At 45.0% G+C, this 24189-nt stretch overlaps 1 protein-coding gene across 1 annotated transcript in view; it reads left to right on the top strand.

Annotated features, from left to right (window-relative positions):
• The first annotated feature begins 346 nt into the window (after window positions 1-346).
• The window catches only part of LOC131918388 (solute carrier family 22 member 2), a 46645-nt gene continuing 22802 nt past the window's right edge, over window positions 347-24189 (top strand). The window contains exons 1-6 of the mRNA XM_059272477.1: window positions 347-760; window positions 2708-2811; window positions 14761-14915; window positions 17429-17597; window positions 20383-20497; window positions 21970-22076. Coding sequence (XP_059128460.1) covers window positions 347-760; window positions 2708-2811; window positions 14761-14915; window positions 17429-17597; window positions 20383-20497; window positions 21970-22076 — 1064 coding nt within the window. The remainder of the gene's footprint in view (window positions 761-2707; window positions 2812-14760; window positions 14916-17428; window positions 17598-20382; window positions 20498-21969; window positions 22077-24189) is intronic.

The following is a 24189-nucleotide window of genomic DNA, read 5'->3' as shown; positions in this document are numbered from 1 at the left end:
CAAAGGGACTCAGATTTCTCCCCGTGGGATACAGAGAAGGAATTGTTTGTAGTGCTGGTGTGAGGCAGGGACAAACTCACAGAGAATGAGGTTACGGTAAACACATCACACTCCAGGGCCTGCTCTGGGCATTTCCGGGCAGCAAGATCTTCCCCCATTGGAGAGGTGCGGTTGGAAGTTGGCCTGCCCAAGGAAAGTCTGACCCGAAGGCTGGTCCCTCTTTAAAGTAAACTAACGCTCACCCTTCGACTCTTGGTCAAGAGTCGCCCTGAGCTGACCGTGGCTGCCTTCAGCAGCATTTGGAGTCCTGCAGAGGAAACCTCAGGACCAGCTGACTCTTGGAACCATGCCGACGGTGGATGATATTCTAGAACATATAGGGGAATTCCACCTTTTCCAGAAACAGACATTTTTCCTCTTAGCTCTGCTCTCAGGTGCCTTCACTCCCATCTACGTGGGCATCGTCTTCCTGGGCTTCACCCCTAACCACCGCTGCTGGAGTCCTGGGGTGGCCGAGCTGAGCCAGCGATGTGGCTGGAGCCTAGCAGAGGAGATGAACTACACCGTGCCGGGCCTGGGGTCTGCGGACGAGGCCTCCTTCCTCAGCCAGTGCATGCAGTATGAGGTGGACTGGAACCAGAGCACCCTTGACTGTGCGGACCCACTGTCCAGCCTGGCTGCCAACAGGAGCCACTTGCCACTGAGCCCCTGCCAGCACGGCTGGGTGTACGACACTCCCGGCTCCTCCATCGTCACTGAGGTAAGTGAGCTCAGGAATCAGGATGCAAAAAAAAATCAAATAATTGACCTTGTCTTAAGGGAGAACTAGGAAGCACATGGTTCTTTTACTTGCCCAGGCATGCTTTTTGGACTCCTATGCCTTATAAAATCCTAGTTTCCTGGTAAAAACATGCAGCCTCTCCCTCGTCTGAGGTAGTTAGTGAGAACTCCTTCAATGCTGACAGGCATGATTCTGGTATATGCAGGTCTCAGCAGCCAGCAACAAGCAAACACACATCGGAATGCCTGAAAATGATGCCAGATGTGGGCATGCTTGTACCGTTCACATTTGCCAGGAGCCTTCTGTTCCACCACACAAACGCCACCAAAAAGAGCATGGCCTTCCCCTGATCTGTGATCCGCTAACCGGTATTATAAGATGTTATAAGATGTGCTTTTCTCTCCCGAGATATGTGTTCCTCTTTAGTGTGACCCAAATGCCCACGGGAAATTTGAGGGCTGGAGGTTAGACAACTATGTTTATTAAGAAGTATAGTCACAGGGGCAGGCAAGGTGGCTTATGGGGTCAATGCACTTGCCACGCAAGCCTGACAACTCAAGGTCAATCCCAAACCCCTGTAAAAGTGACATGTGCATACCTACTCACATGCATCATGCACACACACACACGCAAAATGATGATATGCGTGGTTTAAAAGATACAGTCATGGCTGAGGGTATGTCTGGTTCAGTAGGCAAAACGCTTGCCTTGTAAACTTGAGTGCCTGAGTTTAACGTCCAGAACCCACAGAAAAAAAGCCAGGGGTGGGCACATGAACATAGTCCCAGCATTAGGGGGGCAAAGATGAGTAGGGCTTCCTGAGCCTTGCTAACCAGCCAGCTGAACAGAGTCGGCCAGATTCAGGCCAACGAGAGACCCTATCCCAATAAAAAAGTAAGAAGGATGGCTCCTGAGAAATAGCAGCTGGGGTTGTTCTCTGGCCCCATAATGCATGCGTGCATAAAACATGGGCACTCACATGCATGCATACACACACATATATATATGATCTCATTTCTCTCCAGCCTCATTCCCTGGAGAGAAAAGCAAGCACGGAAACTTCCTGTGGAATTGCCCTACAAACACAGAGGAAGTGGTTAAGCAGCTAGTTGGAAAGGACTGACTGGGTCCTACGAGGGTCTCCTGGCCTTTCGTGGAGGAACCACGTCTGGGGGATCTAAAATGGGCTTTACGCCACATCAAGGCTCCCAGGATGGAGACCGTATCACTCTAAAATAGCTTCGCTGAGTGACTCACCTCATCGCTTTGTACAGAGGTCAGGAAACTGAGGCCAGAGCAGGAGAACTCGGTTGTGCACCAGGCTGCAGAATGAGAGATGGCAGAGTGAGTTACAAGACCATCCCTTGTCTGCCCGGCCAGCACTGCCCACCCTCCACCTGCCTTCCGGGCAAATCAGACCAAGGGTATCGATCGTTGGCAGGATACTTTGAATCCCCCTATTGTTTAAAAAAAAAAAAAAGATTAGCTTAGAGATGCTTAGACCTCCCTCTTCCTAGCTGTACAGGTATGTCACGTGTCTACTTCCCCTCACATCTGTGTCTTACGACTAGAAGGGAGAAGATGGACTTGTCTAAAGTCAAGTCACTACCTGCTTTCAGTTGATAGAACCAACGCTTTAGCCGATGCCCGACTCACAGTCAGGAGGAATGCTAAATGGATTCCAGGGAAAATCTTTTGCTGGTGTATAGGAAATTATCATGGGTTAGGAAACAGCTGGGTTATTGGCACTAAGCACCGCGCACTAATTAGCTGAACCCCTGGAGCTCCCAAGGAACTCCCAGTTCGGAATATTCAAAGAACGCTCTGAGCTGAACTGTGTCCTAACAAGATTCTAACAGCATTTTCTTTCTCCCTCTCTCCCTCCTGCTCCTCCCCCGGCTTGGACCACACCTCACATCTGGACAGTTTAACCTGGTGTGTGCTCACTCCTGGATGCTGGACCTGTTTCAGTCGGTAGTGAACGTGGGGTTCTTCATCGGTGCTGTAGGGATTGGCTACCTAGCAGACAGGTAGGTGAAACACCTACGGGCCTTTTTAAATAAATAACCTACAGGTTCAGACAGCGCTTGGGCTCACCCGCCCTGCAGGAATCCTTCTTTGCCCCAAACACACAGACAGACCACTCACTCCCACCCGCCTTAGTGGTGGTTGCTTTTATAACCTTGGATTTTTTTTTCAGCTGCTTTGATAATAATGACTCATGCTTTACTCTCAGACCCTCTGGAGGTCAGAGAAGGAGGTGTCAGCCACCAGGCAGGACTCTTTCCTTATGGGCTATCTACCAGTTCAGGGCTGGAAGAGGCAACAAATGATTTCATCCCTCCTGTGATTCTCTTCACTCTGGCCTGTCTCCCACATGGTCATGAGCCTCCAGGAGCTGTGGGCTCCATCCATCAGGCCAGCTAATGCTCATATATCAGAAGCCCCATCCCTAGGCTCTATGCCTATCTGTCTGTCCATATGCAGTTGTCCATAGTGGCCAAGCTGTGCTCTGGCTCTGGTTGCCCACCACTGTAGGCTCCTGCTCACTGTACAAAAGTTTTTTTAAATTTTCATATTTTTTGCATTTTATTTATTCATTTATTTTTACCTTTTTAATTAAAATACTATTTCACCACCCCCTTACCTTTCCTCCCTCCAATCCCTCCAGTGTCCTCCAACTCTCAAACTGATAGCCTCTTTTTCTTTGCTTATTATCAAAGAAACATACGTATGAACAAATACATAAATACAACCTGCTGAATCTTTTTTCCGTTGTGTGTATTTGGTTTCAGGGCTGATCAGCATAACCAGTCAAGGAGTTCATCCCTGGGAAAGGCTAATTCTCACCCTCTTAGCAGTCATTAGCTGCCTGTAGTTCTTGGTCTAGGGGTGGGCCCTGGAAGAGCTTCCCCTTTCCGAGTTAGCGTGTTTATTGATATTGTCAGTGTCCGTGTCTTGTTTACACAGCCATTTCTAAAAGAGGCAGGCCCACAGCAGACTTTAGACCTCCTGGTCCTTTGCAGGCCTCTTCCATGATGTTCCCCAGTCACAGAGCTGAGTAAACTCTGCAGGTATATTCACTGGGGCTGCGTGCCCCAAAACCCATTGGTTTTTGCACTGTGTCCAGTTGTGGTTTCCTGTAAGGGTCTCTGTCTGCTATAGAGAGCAGTTTCCTTTTTGATGGAGAGTAATGGCTACATTTCCCTGTGGGGTATAAGGAGAAGACTTAGAGTGTGATTAAGGGAGGTTTTTTTATAACATGCATCTTTGCTCTGTAGATGACATTAGCTAGTAAGAGGAGTCCTCAACAGAGAGAGGAGTAGAGACTCGAGGAGTACCGTAGATACCTGAGTCATCGGAGTCAATGATATAACATTCATAATGCCCCCATGTGCCGGGGCCATCAGAGTCAGTGATACAATATTCATGATGCCTCCATGTGCAGAGTGCCTTCCACAAGCCAGGCACTGAAACTCTGTGACCTGGATGGTATCACTCTAACTGCCAGTCACCTAATAGCATAGTGATATGTGCCTGTGTGTCTATGTGCATAATATATATTATGATGATATATCTGTATAGTCTGTGTGTGTGTGTGTGTGTGTGTGTGTGTGTGTGTGTGTGTGTGTACAAAGAGACGTGGCTAGAAATAGCATTTCTGTGCCACATAAATGCACTGGGTACAAATAGCCCCAGATAATCAGATGTAATAACACAAGTAAAAAATGGTAGGCTTTACATGTTTATTGCACTTGTTTTTAATGAAATTTAATTGTAAGCATGCATAACTCTCAATAATGGCTATAGTAAACAATCAGCCTGCAAAAATACATATTTGACTCAGAAATATATGACAACTGAGTCCCATGCTCACTTACTGCCCTTTCAGACCTCCCCAGCCGTCTCTCTACTGTGAATATAATCTAAATGTAAGACAGCTTTCTTTGAGTATACATCAAGCTGGCATCAAAATTGCACAAGAATTAAAGGTTCATAAGAATGTACTGACTTTACAAGAGCCTGAGGCCCTGTTGGCAGCAGGAGGGAGGGTGGATGGAGGTGGAGGCGCTGTGCCAAAAGTCACAATGCATTTGTAACTGTCTGCTCAGCCTCCCTGGCTAGGCTCTCCCCGAGACGGGCTGTGGGAGGCTGTGAGGTGGAGGGGGAGGTGATTTCGCTTTTCTTGTGATTATACAGAACTGAGGGTTGCTATTCGCAGGCTGCCTGTGAAGTCAAGACAAACACATTAATGAGGAGGTCCAGGGTCCCGATCACACTCTCTGGCCACTGGCTAGGCAGCTCCTGGTTCATCCACTCCCTGGCACACCAAAGTGGACATTAACACTAACTCTCCAGAAGTGTCATGCGCACAGGTGACAGCCTCACTCAGTAGGCTGCAGAAGTCAGTTAATTATTCTCATCCCACTCAAGTAGGCCAGGTCCAATGCCTCCTCACAGCACATTCCGGAGAATAATCCCGCCAGCTCCCCTCCTCCTCAAGTGAGCTCATCCTTCCGTTCCTATGCAGGCAATCTCTAGAAAGCTCTTCCTCCCTTTTGCTCCCCTGAAGGCTTTCGATGTGTCTCTAGTTCTTTTCCCAAAGCTACTTGAAGCTTTGCTTTGTTGCTCTTTTTCTGTCCCACATGCATGCAAGAGGGCAGAGCAGGACTAGGGACAGAAGACATACCATTTCTCTTCTGCATACTTAACGCCCACTACAAGCTTTGGATGTCACGCAATAAGTTAGAAATGTCATGAAAACCCATTTCATCCACAAATTGTAACCAACATTAAAATAAAATACTGTTTTTCACAAGCAAAATTTTAAACATGCCCCAACAGCTGATTTGGGCATGGTGTTTAGAAGAAAGTCAGGAGGATATTTTGAAATTATCCAGGTAAGAACACTGAAACAAAAAAATAAATAAATAAAGGAAAGGAAATAGAAAAAGAGGAAGGAAGAAAAAGACAGGAAGGGAGAAGAGAGAGAAAGAAAGAAGGAATAAAGGAGGGAGGGAGGGAGGGAGGGGAAAGGAGATAAATTGTTTTGCAGGAATTCAGTTTTTCTAGGGTCAGTTTGTGACATAGATTTTGAAATTGGTTGTTTCCTAAAGTGTCTAGTTTATTTCTTCACTCACAACTTGCTGAGGAAGGGTTTTGACTGTCATCTGACACACAGAAAAGCAACCTTTCATCAGTTCCAAACATTGTACTCTAATAAGGACTAAGGAGTGTTGCATTGAGCTGCCGCTTGCAGGCATTGAAAGGCAAACTTTCTGGAGGGAACACATCCACCAAAGCGAGGCCGCTGGACACAGAGGTGTCTAGAAACAGCATTTCCTCCACATAAGCATGAGTGCGGATAACCTCAGAGGCTCAGGTGATGGGATGTAATAAGTAGAAAGTAGCGTGTTTTGTACCTGTTTACCCTTGCTTTAATGTAACATTTACATTGTTAGTGTGTGTCACTTGACTTTTGATAGTGGCTGTGTTTAACAATTCATTGGCACCTCTTCCTCTTGGGAGTCAGCACCTGCTCTCCCCACGGAAGCAGCTCAAAGCAGAGCCCTGGTGGGCTGCGTTCAACTGTTACCAAATGTTTAGAATCATCAGAAACAAACTTTCCGGTGCCCTTACAGACCAAGCGTTTTACTAGGCCCCCTCACGTGATCTCTCTTAGGACCGTGACAGCTTTGTAAAGTGGATTTTACTGCCTGTCCTTTACACAGAAGGAAACTGAGGCAGGACAGAATCAAAGCACTTCTTCCCAGGTATTAATGACCATATCAGTCAACCCAGATTTTGTTATAAGTCAAGCTCTGATCCCTCTATCTGGGTGAGCCTGAGGCTCTGCATCTTTATACGCTCCCAAATAATGCCGTTCACCCCTCCCCCGATGAAGGTGGACCTGGTCTCTATACTGGATAGTAGACAGCTAAAGGACACTCTAAAATGGTGCCCAGCCACTCTGGTTCTGTCTGGTTTTCATCAAATAATTTAAGTGGCTATGGTGTCTGTGGCGATAGAAGAAGGGTATCCAGCTACTGACTCAGACTCCCAAAACATCTTTTTAAAAAAAAGACACTGCCTCTTTTACTGGGACAACTTCAGTCTTTCTGTAACAGGGACTTAGTTTCCCTGCTTGGAACCTTCAATAATGCAGTTCCCCCTTCCAGTCAAAGGGTTTTGTCCTTCGACAACATCATCATTGTGGCTTTACTATGAGTCCAGATACACTAGGCACTGAGGAACTGCCACGTGAGTACATCCTTACAGACTATAAATTCCAAGGAAATTTAGGTGTGTCTAGTCCATGTCCCACATTCCACTTGTAGCCAAGGATAGCTGTGGAGGCAATCCAGCACAGAATACAAATTTACTTAAAACATAGAGGTGTGTGTGTAGCATGAATCTTAAAGAGTCTTATTAATAAAATCAAACCTGTAGTCAGGTATTGGGGTGAATGCTGGAAGATCAGAAAGACAGAACAAGCAACAGCTACCTCACCTCACCGGATCCTCAGCTGATCCTGTTTCCTCAGACTGGAGGCCTCTGAGTCCTCATCCAGAATGAATCTCAGCTGAACTGCTGCTAGAAGCCTGAAAGCTTAACCAGCCAAATGTTTCTAGTTTCTGGTCCTCACGCCTTATATACCTTTTTGCTTTCTGCCACCACTCCCTGGGATTAAAGGCTCGCTTTCTGAGATTAAAGGCGTGAGTCACCATGCTTGGCTGTATCCTTGAACAGATGGATTTCTGCCTCTGGAATGCTAGGATTAAGACATGTGCTACTACTGCCTATCCTCTATGTTTAATATTGTGGCTGTTCTGTTTCTGACCCCAGATAAGTTTACTAGGGTGCATAATATTTCAGGGAACATAATACTATCTCATGTGTGTGTGTGCGTGTAGCACAAATTTTAAAAGTTCTTATTAATAAAAACAAAACTGGAGCCAGGGATTGGGGTGAATGCTGAAAGATCAGAGAGACAGAACAAGCCACAGCTTCCTCACCTCACCAGTTCCTCAGCTGATCCTCTTTCCTCAGACTGGAAGCTTCTGTGTCCTCATCCAAATGAATCTCAGCTGAACTGCTGCTCAAAGCCTAAAAGCTTAACCTGAACCTAGTTCCTTGTCCTCATGCCTTATATACCTTTCTGCTTTCTGCTCACTTCCTGGGATTAAAGGCTCTTGTTACCACGTCTGGCTGTTTCCAGTGTGGCCTTGAACTCACAGAGATCCAGGCTGATCTCTGCCTCTGGAATGCTAGGATTAAAGGCATGTGTGCCACCATTTTCTGGCCTCTATCTAGTGGCTGTTCTGTTCTCTGACCCCAAATAAGTTTATTAGGGTGCACAATATTTTGGGGAACACAATACCACCACATGTGTGTGTGTCTGTGTGTATATGTGTGTGTCTATGTGTCTGTGTGTCTGTGTGTATATGTGTGTGTCTATGTGTCTGTGTGTCTGTGTGTGACTGTGTGTGAGGTAGAGGTGTGTGTGTGTGTGTGTGTGTGTGTGTGTGTGCCAGAGATCAACACAGGGCATCTTCCCTTATTGATCTCTGCCTTATTTTTGAGACAGGAATCTCTCCCAGAACCTAGAGCTTGCTGTTTCAACTAGACTGGTTGGCCAATCAGCCCTGGAGATCACCTGCCTTTGCTCCCCACCCCCAGCAAATGCCACCCGGCTTTCTGTGTAGATGTTGGACATCCAAATTCAATGCTTATTCTTTAGAGCAAGAACCTCACCTACTGAGCGTCTCCTCAGCCCTACAATGAGATCTTCTTTAAATACCTTGATTGTTTGGTTCTTGAGCATAAACTTTGTAGATAACAATGTCATGTCACAGTATCAGAAGGTCAAGAAGCCTGACTGGTGAAAACAGAAGGGAACACTGAAGAATGAGTGGAGCGTCCCTTTGGCAAGCTTGGCGCTCAGAGCTGCAGGATTACATATTACAGTGGGGAGCCACGGATGGAGAACCTGGAAATGACAAAGTTGAAGCCATTTTCGGTTTAGTAATTTACACCAATGACTAAGGAGACAGCCAGAGTTTCCCATTTCAGACTGGAAACATTAACACCCTAGAATAATTATTAATCATATTGTGGATCATTTTCAAATGGTTAGTTAATGTCTGAAGTACTCCCTAGAACACAGCTGTCCAATAATAGAAGCAGCTACCAGGTACTGAGCTGCCACAAGAGTGTGCAACCCTGGTTGACTGACTTCAGTTGAACAAGCATTTTATGTGTATTAGATACAGCACCATCTTCTATGAACTACTAAACAATATTCACTAACAACAAGGAGGGCATGGTTAGAAGTAACTGAGCCCCCAAATCCACTCTCTGAGAGACTATTTTCTATTTTCTATTACTATGCTGTAATCCTTGAGGATGAGGGACTTTGTAAAGCAGTGTCAGTTAGCTCATAATTCTGGACATTCCAGGGGATGTCATTGGTATCAGCTCAGCTCTGGTTTAGCTCTTGTGACAGGTAGCAGCAGGGTGAAGGAGACGGTGTGGGAGAAAGAGATTACACCATGAAATAGATTCGGAGAGCCATGTGGGAGTCGGGCTCACTCATAACAACTCACTCTTCTAAGATCTATTTCAGGGTCTGGAGAGATGGCTCAGCGCTGTCCTTTTTTAAATGGTTGCTGCCTTTTAAGCCACAGCTGTCTGAATCGGCAACTGCACTCCACCACTACCAGCAGTGGTTAGGGCCACAAGGGCCATAGCCAGAGGGAAATCCATTCCCTCTGGCTCCAACTCTTGAAAAGCTATGAAGGGAACTTAACTAAACCTCTGTCCCTCTAAAGAACTCAAGATTCAAAGGTTAAGTGGAATTCTGCCCTTCGGAGAGGCTGAATAGCAAGTAGCTCACCTCCTCTCCTTGCGAGTCCTCCAAAAAGCCCCCCATGCTCCTCCTCACCCCCGCCTTACAAACCCTTTCTCACCTGGCTCCTCCCTACCACTTCCTGTCAGCTAGTTGCTGACTCAGCCTCCAGACCACAGGTGAGTTTTATTTAATTAAACACATCTTTGCATCATTAAACTAACGTTCCAGAGCATAAACAAAAGTAACACGCCTTGAATTAATATTCTACAACAGCTCGATGAGAAAGCTTGCCACATAAGTATTTTGTAGCAGGAGTTTTTCTGGTCCTGCCTGGCCCATGGTCAGGACAGATCTCTCTCACCTGCCAGTCCCACAGCTGCTCAGACCCGACCAAGTAAACACAGAGACTTATATTGCTTACAAACTGTATGGCCACAGCAGGCTTCTTGTTATCTAGTTCTTATATCCTAAATTAACCCATGTCTATTAGTCTATAAGTTGCCACGTGGCTCGTGGCTTACATCTTGCTTGTCATGGTGGCGGCTCGCAGCATCTCTCTGCCTCAGACTTCCACTTCCCAGCATTCTCCTCTCTGCTTGTCCCACCTATACTTCCTGCCTGGCTACTGGCCAATCCATATTTTATTTATTAACCAATCAGAGCAACACATTTAACATATAGAACATCCCACAGCAGTTCCTTTTTTCTTTTCTTCAAAAGGAAGGTTTTAACTTTCACATAGTAAAATTACAGATAACAAAACAATTATCAAGTGAGAATTACAGTTACAATATTAAAGAAGATATCCTATCTATCCTCTATTTGTGAGTCTAGGGTTTTACATCTAACTTATCTCTTATCATAACTGAGGAAATTATGTCTAGACTTCAACTACATCAAAGACCTCGGAAGGATATACTATTGCCTGGGAAATGGGAAAAGGATGAAAGCAACTTTAGAGAGTATTTCAAGAGCAGACAGAGATTAGCTGGCAGCCTGGCCAGTCATCCAAAGTTTTTTTGTAAAGTTGGAGCATCTGTCTTCAGCCCACAGGTCTAGAGTCTCTCAGTCACTTCTCTCTGTGTCCTGTAGAATGTCTGGCAGTTTCCTCTGAGAAGCAGGAACCTGAAGGACCATTTCGCCAAGTGAAGTTTAGTGGTCACCTTCCTATGGGTCCTGCATGTCCAGTAGATCAAGCAGTCCAGGCAAGAACAGTTTCTTGCCCAAATGGCTATTTTTTCCAAGAAGAAGATAAGCTCCATATGAAGTGTCTTCGATGCCCATCCTCCTCTCTGAAGTAAATCAGTGCTGCCAAGAACAGACATGTCTCACTGTCCAGAAAGTCTAAATTTTTAAAAACATTTTAAATGCCATATTCTGTAGGTCTTTGAAGTGTTTGAAGATTACCTATCTATCTGAAATATATCTATGTATACCTAGAAAACTTAACTAACATGTTACAAGTTTGACTACCATAGAAGAATAATTATTAATCTGTGTTTCTTAATTATCCATTACAATCTAAACAAGATACATAAACATAATACCTCAAACGAGAGTAGAAATATATATATATATATATATATATATACAGTATAACAAAATCAACTCTAAATTTGTATCAATAAACTAAAATCTATAGCAATGTAAAACATTTCTAAACAAGTTATTACTCTTTAAAAGTAGGTTCATTAATCTATTCTTTCATCCTATCATTATCCATACTATCCCCCTTTCTTCTTTAGAAAGAGATTGTATTTATAATTAACCTGTTGTAAATAAAAATATTGGTTTTTTTTCTGTCCCACACCAGAGGGCTCTTCTGATATGGGACACAAGAATCTCTTAATCTTTACTTTTAGTAATATGCTTGGGTTTAGAGAAGGAGTGAGCCAATTCCATCTTCAAAGCCAGATTGGTATATTTGGGAATTTGGGCATAGCTTCTCTTACTACTTCCTGCTGGAGGGGGGCACTGTATCTTATGGGGACACAACGAAAATTTTAGGATTATGGAGTAATCCGTGAGGGTGTATTGTCTGAGCCAGTTGCCTTAAAACTGTTCTGGATGTTGGATCATCTGGGCCATGGTGTCATCGAAGACCTTTCAGGGGGTCTTGGCTGGTCAAACCTGATGTATCTTAGTCTGGAACAAATCCATAGCCTCTGGATTTCTGTGGAAACAAAAGCAGAGCCTCCTTTCCAAAGCAACATATCCTTAGATCCAAATTTTGAAGTCAAGTTATCTTTAAAATATACATATTGGCTTAACTCAACAGCTTTTACAATCAAATGTCTTTCTGCAGTTAAGAATATCAAAGACAACACAATCCAGATTCTCTGTGTGATATCCATCTTTATGTGGCTTATTTTTTATATTACTTTTACTTTCTCTTTAAAGACTTCATTTTTAAAAACTATCTATTTCTTTATATAACTGTATATATTCCTTTTTTGTCTCTTTCAAGCCTACATATATTTTACACACATTGTAAACTATTTTATCTGAATCTGTCTTATTGTGAACCTATTGCTTTAAACTGCATCATTCTAAGACTGAAACAGTGCTGTGGCTGCTGGCTCTGCCCACCTCAGCTTCCCAACATGGCAGTGGTACAGTTTACCGCCAGCTCTGGGTCTGGAGCTATGTGTACCATCAACTATCAGAAGCAGTTCTATCAAAGCAGCATGTAGCCCAGAAACCTCTTTTTTTTTTAACTAGCAAAAACTATATCCAACACACAGCATAGTGTGCAGCTTAGAGACACACCTCTGTGTAACATAGCTTAGGTCAAGCCCGCACGCATGAGTGTTGTTCCCATGTCACAAGATCCCCCCACCCCAACAAGACCACCACAGAGCCAATATCCATACAAAACACACAGGGGTTTATTGATAACAAGTAAGCCCAGGCTTGGTCCGTGTCCAACACTTGACACAGCAGATGGAGGAGGACGGCCCTGAGCTCTCAGGGTGAGGTGTTTTTAAAGGGAAAAACTGCAAGCAGGGTGGTAGAAGACTTTGTGTCATGTGATTGGGTGAGGGTGTGTAACCTTTGAATTTACTGGTTGGGGGTTACAGTTATCATTTTTGGGCAGGCCTGGACAAGTCCCAGGCTCTGTCCTTGAGCTGCCATGGAAGCTGGCTGACTTTGCACGTTCACATTGACCCATGCACATAGTTCTAAGTTAGTGAGGGGTCCCAGACAGTAAACAACTGGCTGAACCTTGAGCAGTCAGAGTACATGCAGAAAGGGAGCTACTGCAAGGACTATGTCTTTTGTTCACGGCCCTCCCAGAAAACAGCTTGCTCAGGTCTCAGGAAACTGAAATTGAGGCCTGATCTCTGAGAGAAGACTGAGCATCCTGTTAAGGTGTCTGCTTGCTCTTTCATGAGGGTCTGAATTCTATCACCAGAATACATGTTTAAAAAGCAGTGGTGGGGAGAACGGGAGAGGGTTGAATCAGCAATTAAGAGCACTTTTTGCTCTTGCAGAGGACCCAGGTTCAATTCCCAGCACCCACATGGAGGCTTACAATCACCTATAACTCCAGTTCTAGGGGATCTGATGCCCTCTTTTGACTTCTGTGGGCATCCAGCCATGCATATGGTAAACAAACATACAGGCAGGTAAAACACACATATACATAAAATAAAATAGTAAGTCAAAAATGTTAAACCGAGCATGGGTGTATATACTTGAATTCCAACACTGAGGAGGCAGAAACCCTGGGGTTCAATAGCCAGCCAGCCAGCCTACTTAGTGAGCTCCAGGCTAGGGAAAGATCCTATCTCAAAAAGCAAGGTGAATAGCATCTGAGAAATAATGCCTGAGGTTGGTCTCTGGTTTACACACACACACACACACACACACACACACACACACACACACACACACACACAAAGAACTAACTGAGAACTGCTTTGTTCTCTTCCAAAGGCAGTGTCCCCAATGACCTAAGCACCTCCCATCAGGCTTCGCCTCTTCAGAATTCATTAGTTTCCAACATTGCCACACTGAGGACCAAGATCTTGATACATGAGTCCTTAGGGGACAAACCATAGCATCAGCTTTGTGAGCAAGGAGGACAAGGTCCTGAGCTCTCTCTATATAATACCTCATGGACTCCCCTCTCTAGACAGTCAGTTGTTTGTCTGTTTGTTTCTCAATGTGAAGAAATGTACTAATGTTGAATAACTTATCCAATGTCACAGTAAGCGGTGAGGTCAGAGTTAAACTCCAGTGACCATCTCTTTCCTCTTGGACAACTCTCCTGGTTCCCAGACTGATGAAACCTGAGTTCTTCCAATAAAAATATGGAAGTCATCCCACCGAGATGTGGGATGCTGTGGGAATCATAACTGTGGGAAACCAAAGTAGAGACTTTCTTAGATGGACAGTTGGCTGGGACTTTAGTACCAAGCCCCTAGTTTGTAGATTAAGACCTGACTAGACTTATAGGGCAACCAGCCCTGGATGGTCTCAAAGGAGCGAACCTCTCCCAGAAGAGCAGCCATAGTACCTGGGTGAGGGGGGCTCAATGTGCTTTAACTTTATCCATGTAGCCTTCCAAAGTTTACTAAACAGAACAGAACTTATGTGTGCACTGGGGGGTATCAATCCATACCTCCAGAACTGTGAACTGACCTCAGATTTTGATCATCTCTTTCTAATGTCTGTGAATCTTCTCCACTTCCATGAATCCAACTGTGATGGATCATATTGTCAGCTGGTTGGGATCTAGGATCACCTAGAAGACAGGAGTCTGGGTGTGCCTGGGAGGGCTTATGTAGACTAGGTTAACTGAGGTAGGGAGACCCACCTTGACTGTGGACATCACCACTCTGGGAGCCGGGGGGGGGGGGGTTTCCTGGACTAACAAAACCGAGAAGGTGGCCTAAGCACCAGCCCTCCACACCCTCCGCTTCCTGATTACAGATGCAACATGGCCAGCTGCCTGAAGCTGCCCTAACCGCCCCTCTATGCAGTGCTGTGCCCTAGAATGGTGAGCTAAAATAAATCCTTTCTTCTACCCACAGGCTGCTCTCTCCAGGTGTTTGTCACAGTGCTAGGAGAAGGAATTAATAGACCAACTAACCCCAGGCCCTCTCTTGGTTCTTCTGCATAGGTTTGGCCGGAAGTTCTGCCTCTTGGTCACCATCCTCATCAACGCTACCTCCGGGGTTCTCATGGCAGTTTCCCCCAGCTATGTCTGGATGCTGGTGTTTCGCTTCCTCCAGGGACTGGTCAGCAAAGCGGGCTGGTTAATCGGCTACATCCTGAGTAAGATGTAGGGCTTGAGGTGATGCTGGAGGGATGCACATGGGGACTTTTAGTCTGGTGGAGCCTGGGCGGAAAGACAATGCTGATTTTTATTCTGTACCTAAAGAATTTTTTAAAACACCCAATCACTTCACTCTGTGTTCCTCCTATGAACAGAAAGCAGTGAACGCTGAATCACCACAACACCCAGAGTCCTATTTAGCTTTCTTGAAAATTTTGGTTTCTGATCCCTGGGGTGTTGTATGGAAAGAAAGTCTAGCCTATACCAAACCTATTTAGGCAAAAAGACTCCAAGATAAGAGATGTGTTTGGAATGTAAGGGAATTTATTACTGTACTTCATCTGTTCTCGTAAATCACTTGGACTTAGACTCAAGGATTAGCGAATGACACAGTCATGGTGGTGGACTCTGGTTATTCATCAAGAGCTGAAATCATCCAAGAGAAAGGGCTTGGCATGCCTGTGAGAGATTATCTAGATTGGGCTAACCCGGGCGGGAAGACTCACCCTCACTGTGGGCAGTGCCATTCTATGAGCAGGGGTCGTGGACTGAAAGAAAAGTAGAAAACGTGCTATAAAGTCAGGGCTATAATTTACTCACTAGTAGCCAGAGTTACAATTAAAGTGCACCAGGCCCAAAAGCATGCTTGGATTCCATCGCACAGTGTCTATCTAGCAGTTGTGAAAAATCATCACCTAGTTAAATCTTGGAGAGCTCCACGATCATGTCCTTTTGGCTACATTTGGGAACCGAGCACTTTGGAATTAAGGGAATAAGACTGAAGCTTTCATTGCACAAGAGGTAAATGGAACATGTGCTTACATAGTTGTTTTTTTTTAACCTAGTATACAAATCTGGGGAACTTCAGGGCAGAGAGAGAACATTATTCCCTCCAGAAAAGACAAATAATAAGCGGTTGGTGGATGAAAGGCTTAATGCATGCAGCTATTCAACCAATAATTTAGTTTCTAGAAGACATTGAGTGGAATTCAATTATGCAGATGCATTTTGTCATTAATCACAACCTCTTACAACTCATTTCTTTCAAAGTCCCTATGAATGTACTAGAGTCTTTGATGCCTACCTGTGGCTCCTCCCCATTCCCGCCCTCACATCTCCCAAGCCCCATCGAGGACCCCAGCCACTTTGAAAGATAGACATTTACATTTATGGAAGACCTGTGCCATTTTATTTAATTAAATCAGCCATTTAAAAAATGTTTAGATGGTTTGCAGTAACTTATAGAAACAGGTTTAACATGTATGTCCATCGGATTAGAAATAATTAAAATCCTTAATAGGTCTGTGAGACATTTAAAGCAAAGACTATGGCTTGTGGGACATGTGAAATTCCAATTCTAGCACGTCTGTCATATGAAAACAACTCCTATCTCCCTGCATGCAGACCCCATATGTCATTCCTCCATGTACAATGGTGGCTGAGAACTTGCTTCCCAAAGGATATAACAAGTCCTTGTATGTTTTCTACTTTCTAAGCCTTAGCTACACCCACCATGAAGGTTTCAAAATAGATATGTATTCAACAACTCATTTGCAAAGTTCTTAAATGAATTGTTTTACAAGCTAGTACTAGCTGATCCCAGACCACCACAGAGTTTCTAAGTCCTTAAATAAACAGAATTGCAAAGTATTTATCTCTGTAAGAGAACAACTTGCGTGTAAATGTTCATTTATTTATGAAGCATCTATGACATGAATTCAATTTTTAATTTATTTGTTCATGCCTTGAGTTATCACTGCCCGATTGATATATTACAAAATCTTGCATTTGTGTGAACTATGATTACATTCATCCTTGAAATTTTAAAAGTGTTTTTATTTTATTTTATTTTCATTTATGTGTGTGCATGTGTATATGCAGCACATGAGCAAGTACCCGTGGAGGCCAGAAGAGGGTGTCAGACTCCCTGAAACAGGAATTAGAGTTTAAGGTGGCTGTGAGTTACCTAACATGGGTGCTGGGACCTGAACTCAGGTCCTCTGCAAAAGCAGCAGGTGCTTTCAACCACTGAATCATTTCTCCAGCCCCTGAAATTCTCTTTTTGTTTTTGTTGCTCTTTTTGTTTTTGTTTTTGTTTTTTTGATACAAAAACATGTATGTAGTCTAGAACGGCCTTGAACTTAAAGGAATCCTCCTGCCTCTGCCTCCCAAGTACTGGGATTACAGGCAGACGGTACCATGCCCAGCCTCATAGCTAATGTTATTCTATAAGTCAAACAGTTTTGCTCATTTTGCTAATATGGTTCAGTTAGTGCAAGTTTATAATTAATACAATAACAATAACTGCAACAAAATGTCCACCACCACTACACACACACACACACACACACACACACACACACATACACACACACACATTTTAAGTGGCTCAGAGAGCTGTGTAGAAAATCCTAAATTAAGCCTGTATTTTTGAGCTGGGCATTTGTGGTTGCCTTAAGGCTGGGAGGCAGCTTTAGCTCATCTTGCTGACCATGCGGATTCTTTTCTGTAGTTACAGAATTTGTTGGCCTGGGCTATCGCAGAACAGTGGGGATTTGTTACCAAGTGGCCTTTACCGTTGGGCTCCTGATACTGGCGGGCGTGGCCTATGCCCTTCCCCACTGGAGGTGGCTGCAGTTTGCTGTGACTCTGCCCAACTTCTGCTTCCTGCTCTATTTCTGGTAAGTCTGTTGGGAACAAAGAGAAGATGCACATAAATCATCTATTTTGTACAAGTCTTCCTTCACCATGAATGCCCTGCTTGTAAATGACAAGGCTTCTGTCACTCTCCAGGCCTGTGTCACAGGAAGCTAATTCCATGTTGCTAAAATAAAACCTACAAAGTCCCTCACTGGAAATCCAATGTCCTTTAGCTTGGGGTATAAGAATCTTGTGACCCATTTCTTTTATCTCATATTGTTTATTTGATGTTTTGCTCCCAGCAGCGAGGATCCAATTTGGATGGCAGACCCTTTAAAGAAGTCAACAATATTGCCATTTGTTAACCTATTACTCCCTTACAAAAGCTCTAAGATGGACAGGCAGAGGGCAAATGATTATATCACTACTTTCCCATAGGCGTGACCAAAGCAGACATTTCCAATCAATCATAACAGCAATGATCCCAAATAAGGCCAGCATGGCACTCCAGATAGACCATACTGATAAATCAGAGTTACCCAGGCTAGTAAGATATATTCATCATCCCTACCCAAGGGAAACACATATAGACTAGCATGTTGGTAAGGAGTCATTCCTAAGAATGAGGAATTTAGAAGGGCTCTCTCTAAGTTATGAGTTGAGCTTTGGACATATTCAAATTTGAGATGCCAAAAGGGGACCATGAACAGACATCCAGGTCCAGAAAAATTTAAGAATCCAGGATTCAAATAAATCGCATGCATAGGGAACAAAGAGGATTGGTAAGAGCAAGTGAAAAGAGTCGGGAGATGAGAGAACCAGAACTCAAGGAATATCAGTGTTGGAGGGATGGGTGTTTTCCACACAAGTGCAAAGACCTGAGTTCAGATCCCCAGCACCCATGTAAATGCTGGGTAGGTATAGCAGCACACCTGTAGTTTGAGAACTTGGAAGGTAGAGCTGGGGGTCCCTGGAGCATAATGGCTAGATGAACTAGAAGTTTTGTCAAGTTCTGGGTTCTGGCATTCTGCCTCATTGAGAAAGGTGGAGAGCAATGGAGGGAGCCAACCTCAGACTTCCACCTACAGGTACATGTGCCCACACATGTACACACACACACACACACACACACACACACACACACACACACACGTGCCCACACATGTGTGCGCACACACACACACACACAAACACACACACACACGTGCCCACACATGCACGCACATACATGCACACCCACATCTATACATGTGCCCGCACACATGCAAACTCACATCTACACATGTGCAAAAAGAAAGAAGGCAATAAATCACCAGTCTTGGAGCAAACAGAGAAGCTGAAACAAAAAGAGTGAGCTGTATAGGAAGGGGGCTTCGGGTGTAGATGCAGGGATGGTGGCCACAGGCAGGTTCTGATCAATCTCCATCTCCATGAAACCTCCAACAGTTACTTCCCAGGCTTGGAGCCCACCCACCCACCCAAATCAGTAAACCTGTGGCTGCATCTCTGTAGGTCAGGTAACACCAGGCTCTGTGGTAGCTTCCTGTCCCAGGCATTCCCACAGTCAGGCCCCAGTGACTGTCCAAACTTCACATGAACACAGATAACCCTTATGTGTGCTTCCAGCAAGCTGTAGAATGAGCCCAAAGCCCACACATCTCAGCTTGGGTTGAGCCAGTATTTCCTCCCCTGGTGTTCCCAGGAAAGCCTGGACCACCCACATATCCCACTTACAAGCTGTCCAGGTTCCTACCTTCTCCCAAGTCCACACCTCTTTGCTCCCCTGCCCAAGCTCAGGCAATAGCAGCCACTAGAACTTTTCATGGGCAGCTAGAAAAATAGTTCTACAGCATCCCAGTGGTTGGCTGCTGCTGAGCAGACCACACTCTGGGTCTCGACCCCTCTAACCAAGGAGTCGCTATGGCCCTCTCCACATGGCCCTCTGATAGAAAGATCCAGCCCAGGTCTCACCAGCCCCTACCTTTCCCAGAGCAGTAAGCCACCAAGGCTTCCAGCCCTTAAGCCTTTAACCCAGCCCTTCTAGCTTCCAGCATGGCTAGCTGCCCATCCTCCTCCATCCCCACCTCCATTACCCTGATCTTCACTGCTCTGAGCACTTCAAGACACGGGCCCCTGGGGACTTAGATGGGCTGCCTGAGCCTACTAGGTCAGGACATAGGGCCCTTGCTTAGAGCGGCACCCTAGGACTTGTGGGGGTTCTTAAGCCTGCTAGGTCAAGTTCAAACCATTCAGTTTATGCATTCTGCCCACTACCTGACCTCAGAAGCCTACGTCATTTTTTCAGCATTAAATATATAAAAAAATACAACATGATATAATCAACATGTACTATATCATATTATCTATAATATAGTTATATAATATTTCAACTGTATATCACATAATATTTAATATATATGTGTGTATATACCATATATATCCTTGCTTCCTTCCATGATGATTTGCAGCTCCCACCTCTATTCTTTGACCGTAGTTCTCAGGCCTGTACAAGGTCTGGGGCTCACCCAGAGGCCCGCCCCTCCTCGTGGTGACACAAGCCACATGTTCAGCTGCACCCTGCTTAGCAGCTCACTTGCTGCTGTTGAGGTTAGGAGTCTCTGAGGAGGCCTGAAGGCATCCTGGACACAGGCTGGCTGCAAATCAGCACTTAAGGGAGGACAGAGCCTCGTGTGCTCTGCACAGCAGCCTTGGCATCCTAGGTCGATCCAACGGAACCTCCCTGAGCAATATGTACCCAGAAACTCGACTGTGTGTATGGGCAGTGGGGAGGCAACAAGGTACCCCTCCCCTCCCCTTATACCCTAGGTGCATACCCGAATCTCCAAGATGGCTGATCTCCCAGAACAAAAACGCGAAGGCCATGAAGATAATTAAGCACATTGCTAAGAAAAACGGAAAACCAATGCCAGTGTCTTTTCAGGTGAGTTGAGGCCTTGAGTGTCAACTGGGGGATAGTGAGAAGGGAGGGTGTGGAAAACATGACATGTGTGCTAGCCATCCCACTGGAGAGGCACAGGACCCACCCCTTTGCATTTTGGCTGCACTTTAGGACAATACAATAGAATATTTTGTACACAAGATTTGTGTTCCCTGGGAGAATAAACAGACAGCAACCGTCAGACTCAAAAATAAAAGCAGATTTTTTTAAATAAGTCAGTGAGGAGCTGTTTCTATTAAGGTTTTGCTGGCCACTCCACCAGCAAATGTGCTGTCTCCTGCATGCCCAGCTTCCCAGGTCAGATTCTAGGTCCACAAGGCAGAGTTCCGAACACAAATCATTTCCTAGAATTGGAAGAATTGCGGATGCAGCCATTTGGTGTGTGCTTCAGATATTGACCTTAGTAGGTCTCACCACTCTGAACTCAACCCTTCTCATCTGATGGGGCTAGGAAGGAGAAATGGGTTGTGTTAGAAAAGTGTGTCAAGGGTTGAGATGTAGCTCAGCTGGTAGAGCGCTTGCCTAGCATGCATGAAGCCCCGGGTACAATTCCCAGAGCTGCATGAAAGCTTTGCGGGTGCGTGCCTGTAACTCCAGCACTTCGGAAGTGGTGGAGGCCGGAGACTCAGCAGTTGAGGTCATCATTGGCTATGTAGTGAGTTCAAGGCTAGCCTACGCAGAGACTCTGTTTCAAAAGAAAATAAATGAAAATTATGTCAAGATAAGAGTAAAAAAAAATTCTGAATGAGAATGTGGCATAGGTTAACTGTAAGATTTTGACATTTACATGACTTTGGATTGGAGAGGCTTAGAGATTGTGTATGTTGTGGGGAGGGGCGGTTAGACCGGAGGTCTAATGTCATTTAATGTCAGTAATCATCTTTGGTCACTCTCCACCTTACTCAATGAGGCAAGGTCACTCAATCAAACCTAGAGCTCACTGATAAGGCTAGTCTTGTTAGCCAACTTGCTCTGGGAATCACAAGCCAGCGGCCACACCCACCCAGCATTTAGATGGGTTCTGGGGATCTGAACCCAGTCCTCATGCTTCTACAATAAGTACTTTAGCTGCCGTGCCGTCTCTTCGGCCTCCCGGTACTTTATTCCTACTGAGCTCCAAGTGATGTTGGTGCTGGTCTCAGTGTCAAGGGCTCAGACCTGAGCTTCCTTCCTATTGGTCCAGAGGGCCCACTCAGGACCACAGAGCTGGGTCTCTGTGGTACCCCAGCGTACCTTACAAATCACATGCTGTGAGCAACCTAACTGCTCTATGTCCCAGAGTGCAATAGAGTGAAAAATAGACCCTACTTCTAGGGTAAAGATTAAATAAGACAGTGTGCTCTATGGCCAACATAGAACTGAGTCCATGATGGATGCTCAGTATTAAATACGGCTGCTGCTCTCTTTAGGACCCAGAGACCCCTTCTAACAGAAAACACCCTTCTCGCTCTTAGAGCCTGAGAGCAGATGAGGATGCTGGCGAGAAGCTGAACCCTTCATTCCTGGACTTGGTCAGAACCCCTCAGATAAGGAAGCATACTTTGATCTTGATGTACAACTGGTAAGACATTTCTTTGCTTTGACTTAAAGTTCCTCTACATCCCTGCGACCACAGTCACCCACGTTAAAGAGAGGAAGAAACACACCTCAAGTTATCACCTCCCCCCAGATTAGCATCAACAGCGGATGTCGATGTGCAGCTCACGGAGAGCAGGTTTGCCTGATAACATTTTCTTCAGACACATGTGAATCTTGGCTTGGAATCGGACAGAATTTCCAACCACTTACAAAGTGGTCCTCGACACGCTTCTGTTGTTTTGTGGTATGGATTTATGCGAAGTGGCATTCTTTGGACTGACGACTATAGAAGTATTTGTCAGTTCTGGAAAATATTGAAGATGCCCTTTGTTCTGTAGCATCAAACACTCAATATTTAATTATTTACATAAAAATAAACATGGGGCTGGAGAGATGGCTCAATGGTTAAAAAGCACTTGTGGCTCTTACAGAGGACCCGGGTTCAGTTCCCAGCACCACACTGTGGTTCACACTACCTATAACTCCAGCTCCAAAAGTTTGGTCATCACCTTCTGGCCTCCATGGGCACCAGGCATGCACATAGTGAGGGCATTTGCATGCATGCCAAACACTCATACACACAAACTGGAAATAAATGTTTTTAAAAATAAGCATGTATATCCACATCATTAATATACAAATTTGCTTTCATCTTAATAAATGGTAATATTATATAGAGACCAAAGAATTATTTTAAAATACATTTTTATGATTATCAGTAAATCGTGGCTTTGTATGCCTATTTTATATTCCCATATACCCAGGGTGTCATAAAATGGTAATATTATATAGAGACCAAAGAATTATTTTAAAATACATTTTTATGAATATCAGTAAATCGTGGCTTTGTATGCCTATTTTATATTCCTATATACCCAGGGTGTCATAAATATTTCTTGGGTGAAAAGCAGTGGGGGGTGTAAAAATATTTCAGGAGCTGTGGCTGTGGCCCAGCAACCAGTGTGTTTGTTTGTTTGTTTGAACTCTTCAAGTGATTCTAATATATAATCCAAAATGAGAAGTATTAGTATAGATTATTAGACCCTGAGTGCAGATCTCCACAGATGTACAGAGCCAGTGAGGAAGAAAGCCTTTTTCCTCCCTCTTTGTCCCTGGAGGGGAAAATAAACAAACAGAACCCCCCCCCCCCCGCCCCCGTGGCTGTATGAAGAAATCAGCACTGACTCCACAAGGCAGGGACCGGGGCTTCTCGGGGCTGGCTGTGCACAGACACACTTAGAGCCGTGCGTGTCTGTGTGGGGGCCTCCATGCTGAGGAAGCTAGTCCCCCACAGTGAGCGCTGCCCTCACACTGGCTGCAGAAAGTCCTGCCCTCACTAGCAGAAGCCACATTCGTCACAGGACTGCATGGCACGGGCAGTTTGACCTTTGGCCACACTCTCCTTTCCCTCTGAATACTTAACCTTGCCCGTCAGCCTCAGATTTTCCATTATTTTAAGTTAACAAAATTAGAAACACTCTCAGAAGGCTAGTTACATCAGGCCAGGGGAGAAGCTATTGAGAAGGGAGGCTACATACATTGGGTCTTTGGGTTCATGAAGTTTGAATTAAGTAGTCAGGTCTTCACATCCAAAATGCTTTAAAAGACCACAAAGAGGCTGGGAGGAGGCTCAGAGGGTAAGCCGCCATTTAAGCGGGAGGGCCTGAGTTCGGATCCCCAGCGCCACATAAAAAGCCGCATCTGAAGGCGTGAGCCTGTAATCCTAGTGCTGGGAAGGTGAAGACAGAAGGATCTCTGGGGCTGGATGGACAGACAGCCTAGAAAACCAGGGTCTCCAGATTCAGTGAGAGAGAGTCTATCTCAAAATATGAAGTAGAGAGAAATGTATCAATTTCTGGCCTACACATTTACCTTCACACACACAGGCCATGAACCACTGGCTATTATTCCACTAAATCACTCCATCATCAAGACTTCTCAGCTTCTCATTGGACCAGTGAATGGGATGCTCCCCCAACTGTTTCCAGGTTTCTTCGTCTCAGGTCCCACCAGCCACAGTAAAGCAGTGGGTATAAAGACAATGGCACACAGATGGGATGGCCGAGAAAACATCACAGGCAAAGGTCCCCCACCAC

Source organism: Peromyscus eremicus, chromosome 8b, assembly GCF_949786415.1.
Source record: "Peromyscus eremicus chromosome 8b, PerEre_H2_v1, whole genome shotgun sequence".
NCBI classification, from domain to species: Eukaryota; Metazoa; Chordata; class Mammalia; order Rodentia; family Cricetidae; genus Peromyscus; species Peromyscus eremicus.
Note: the sequence above shows the minus strand (reverse complement) of the source record. Positions and strands in the feature narration are given on the sequence as shown.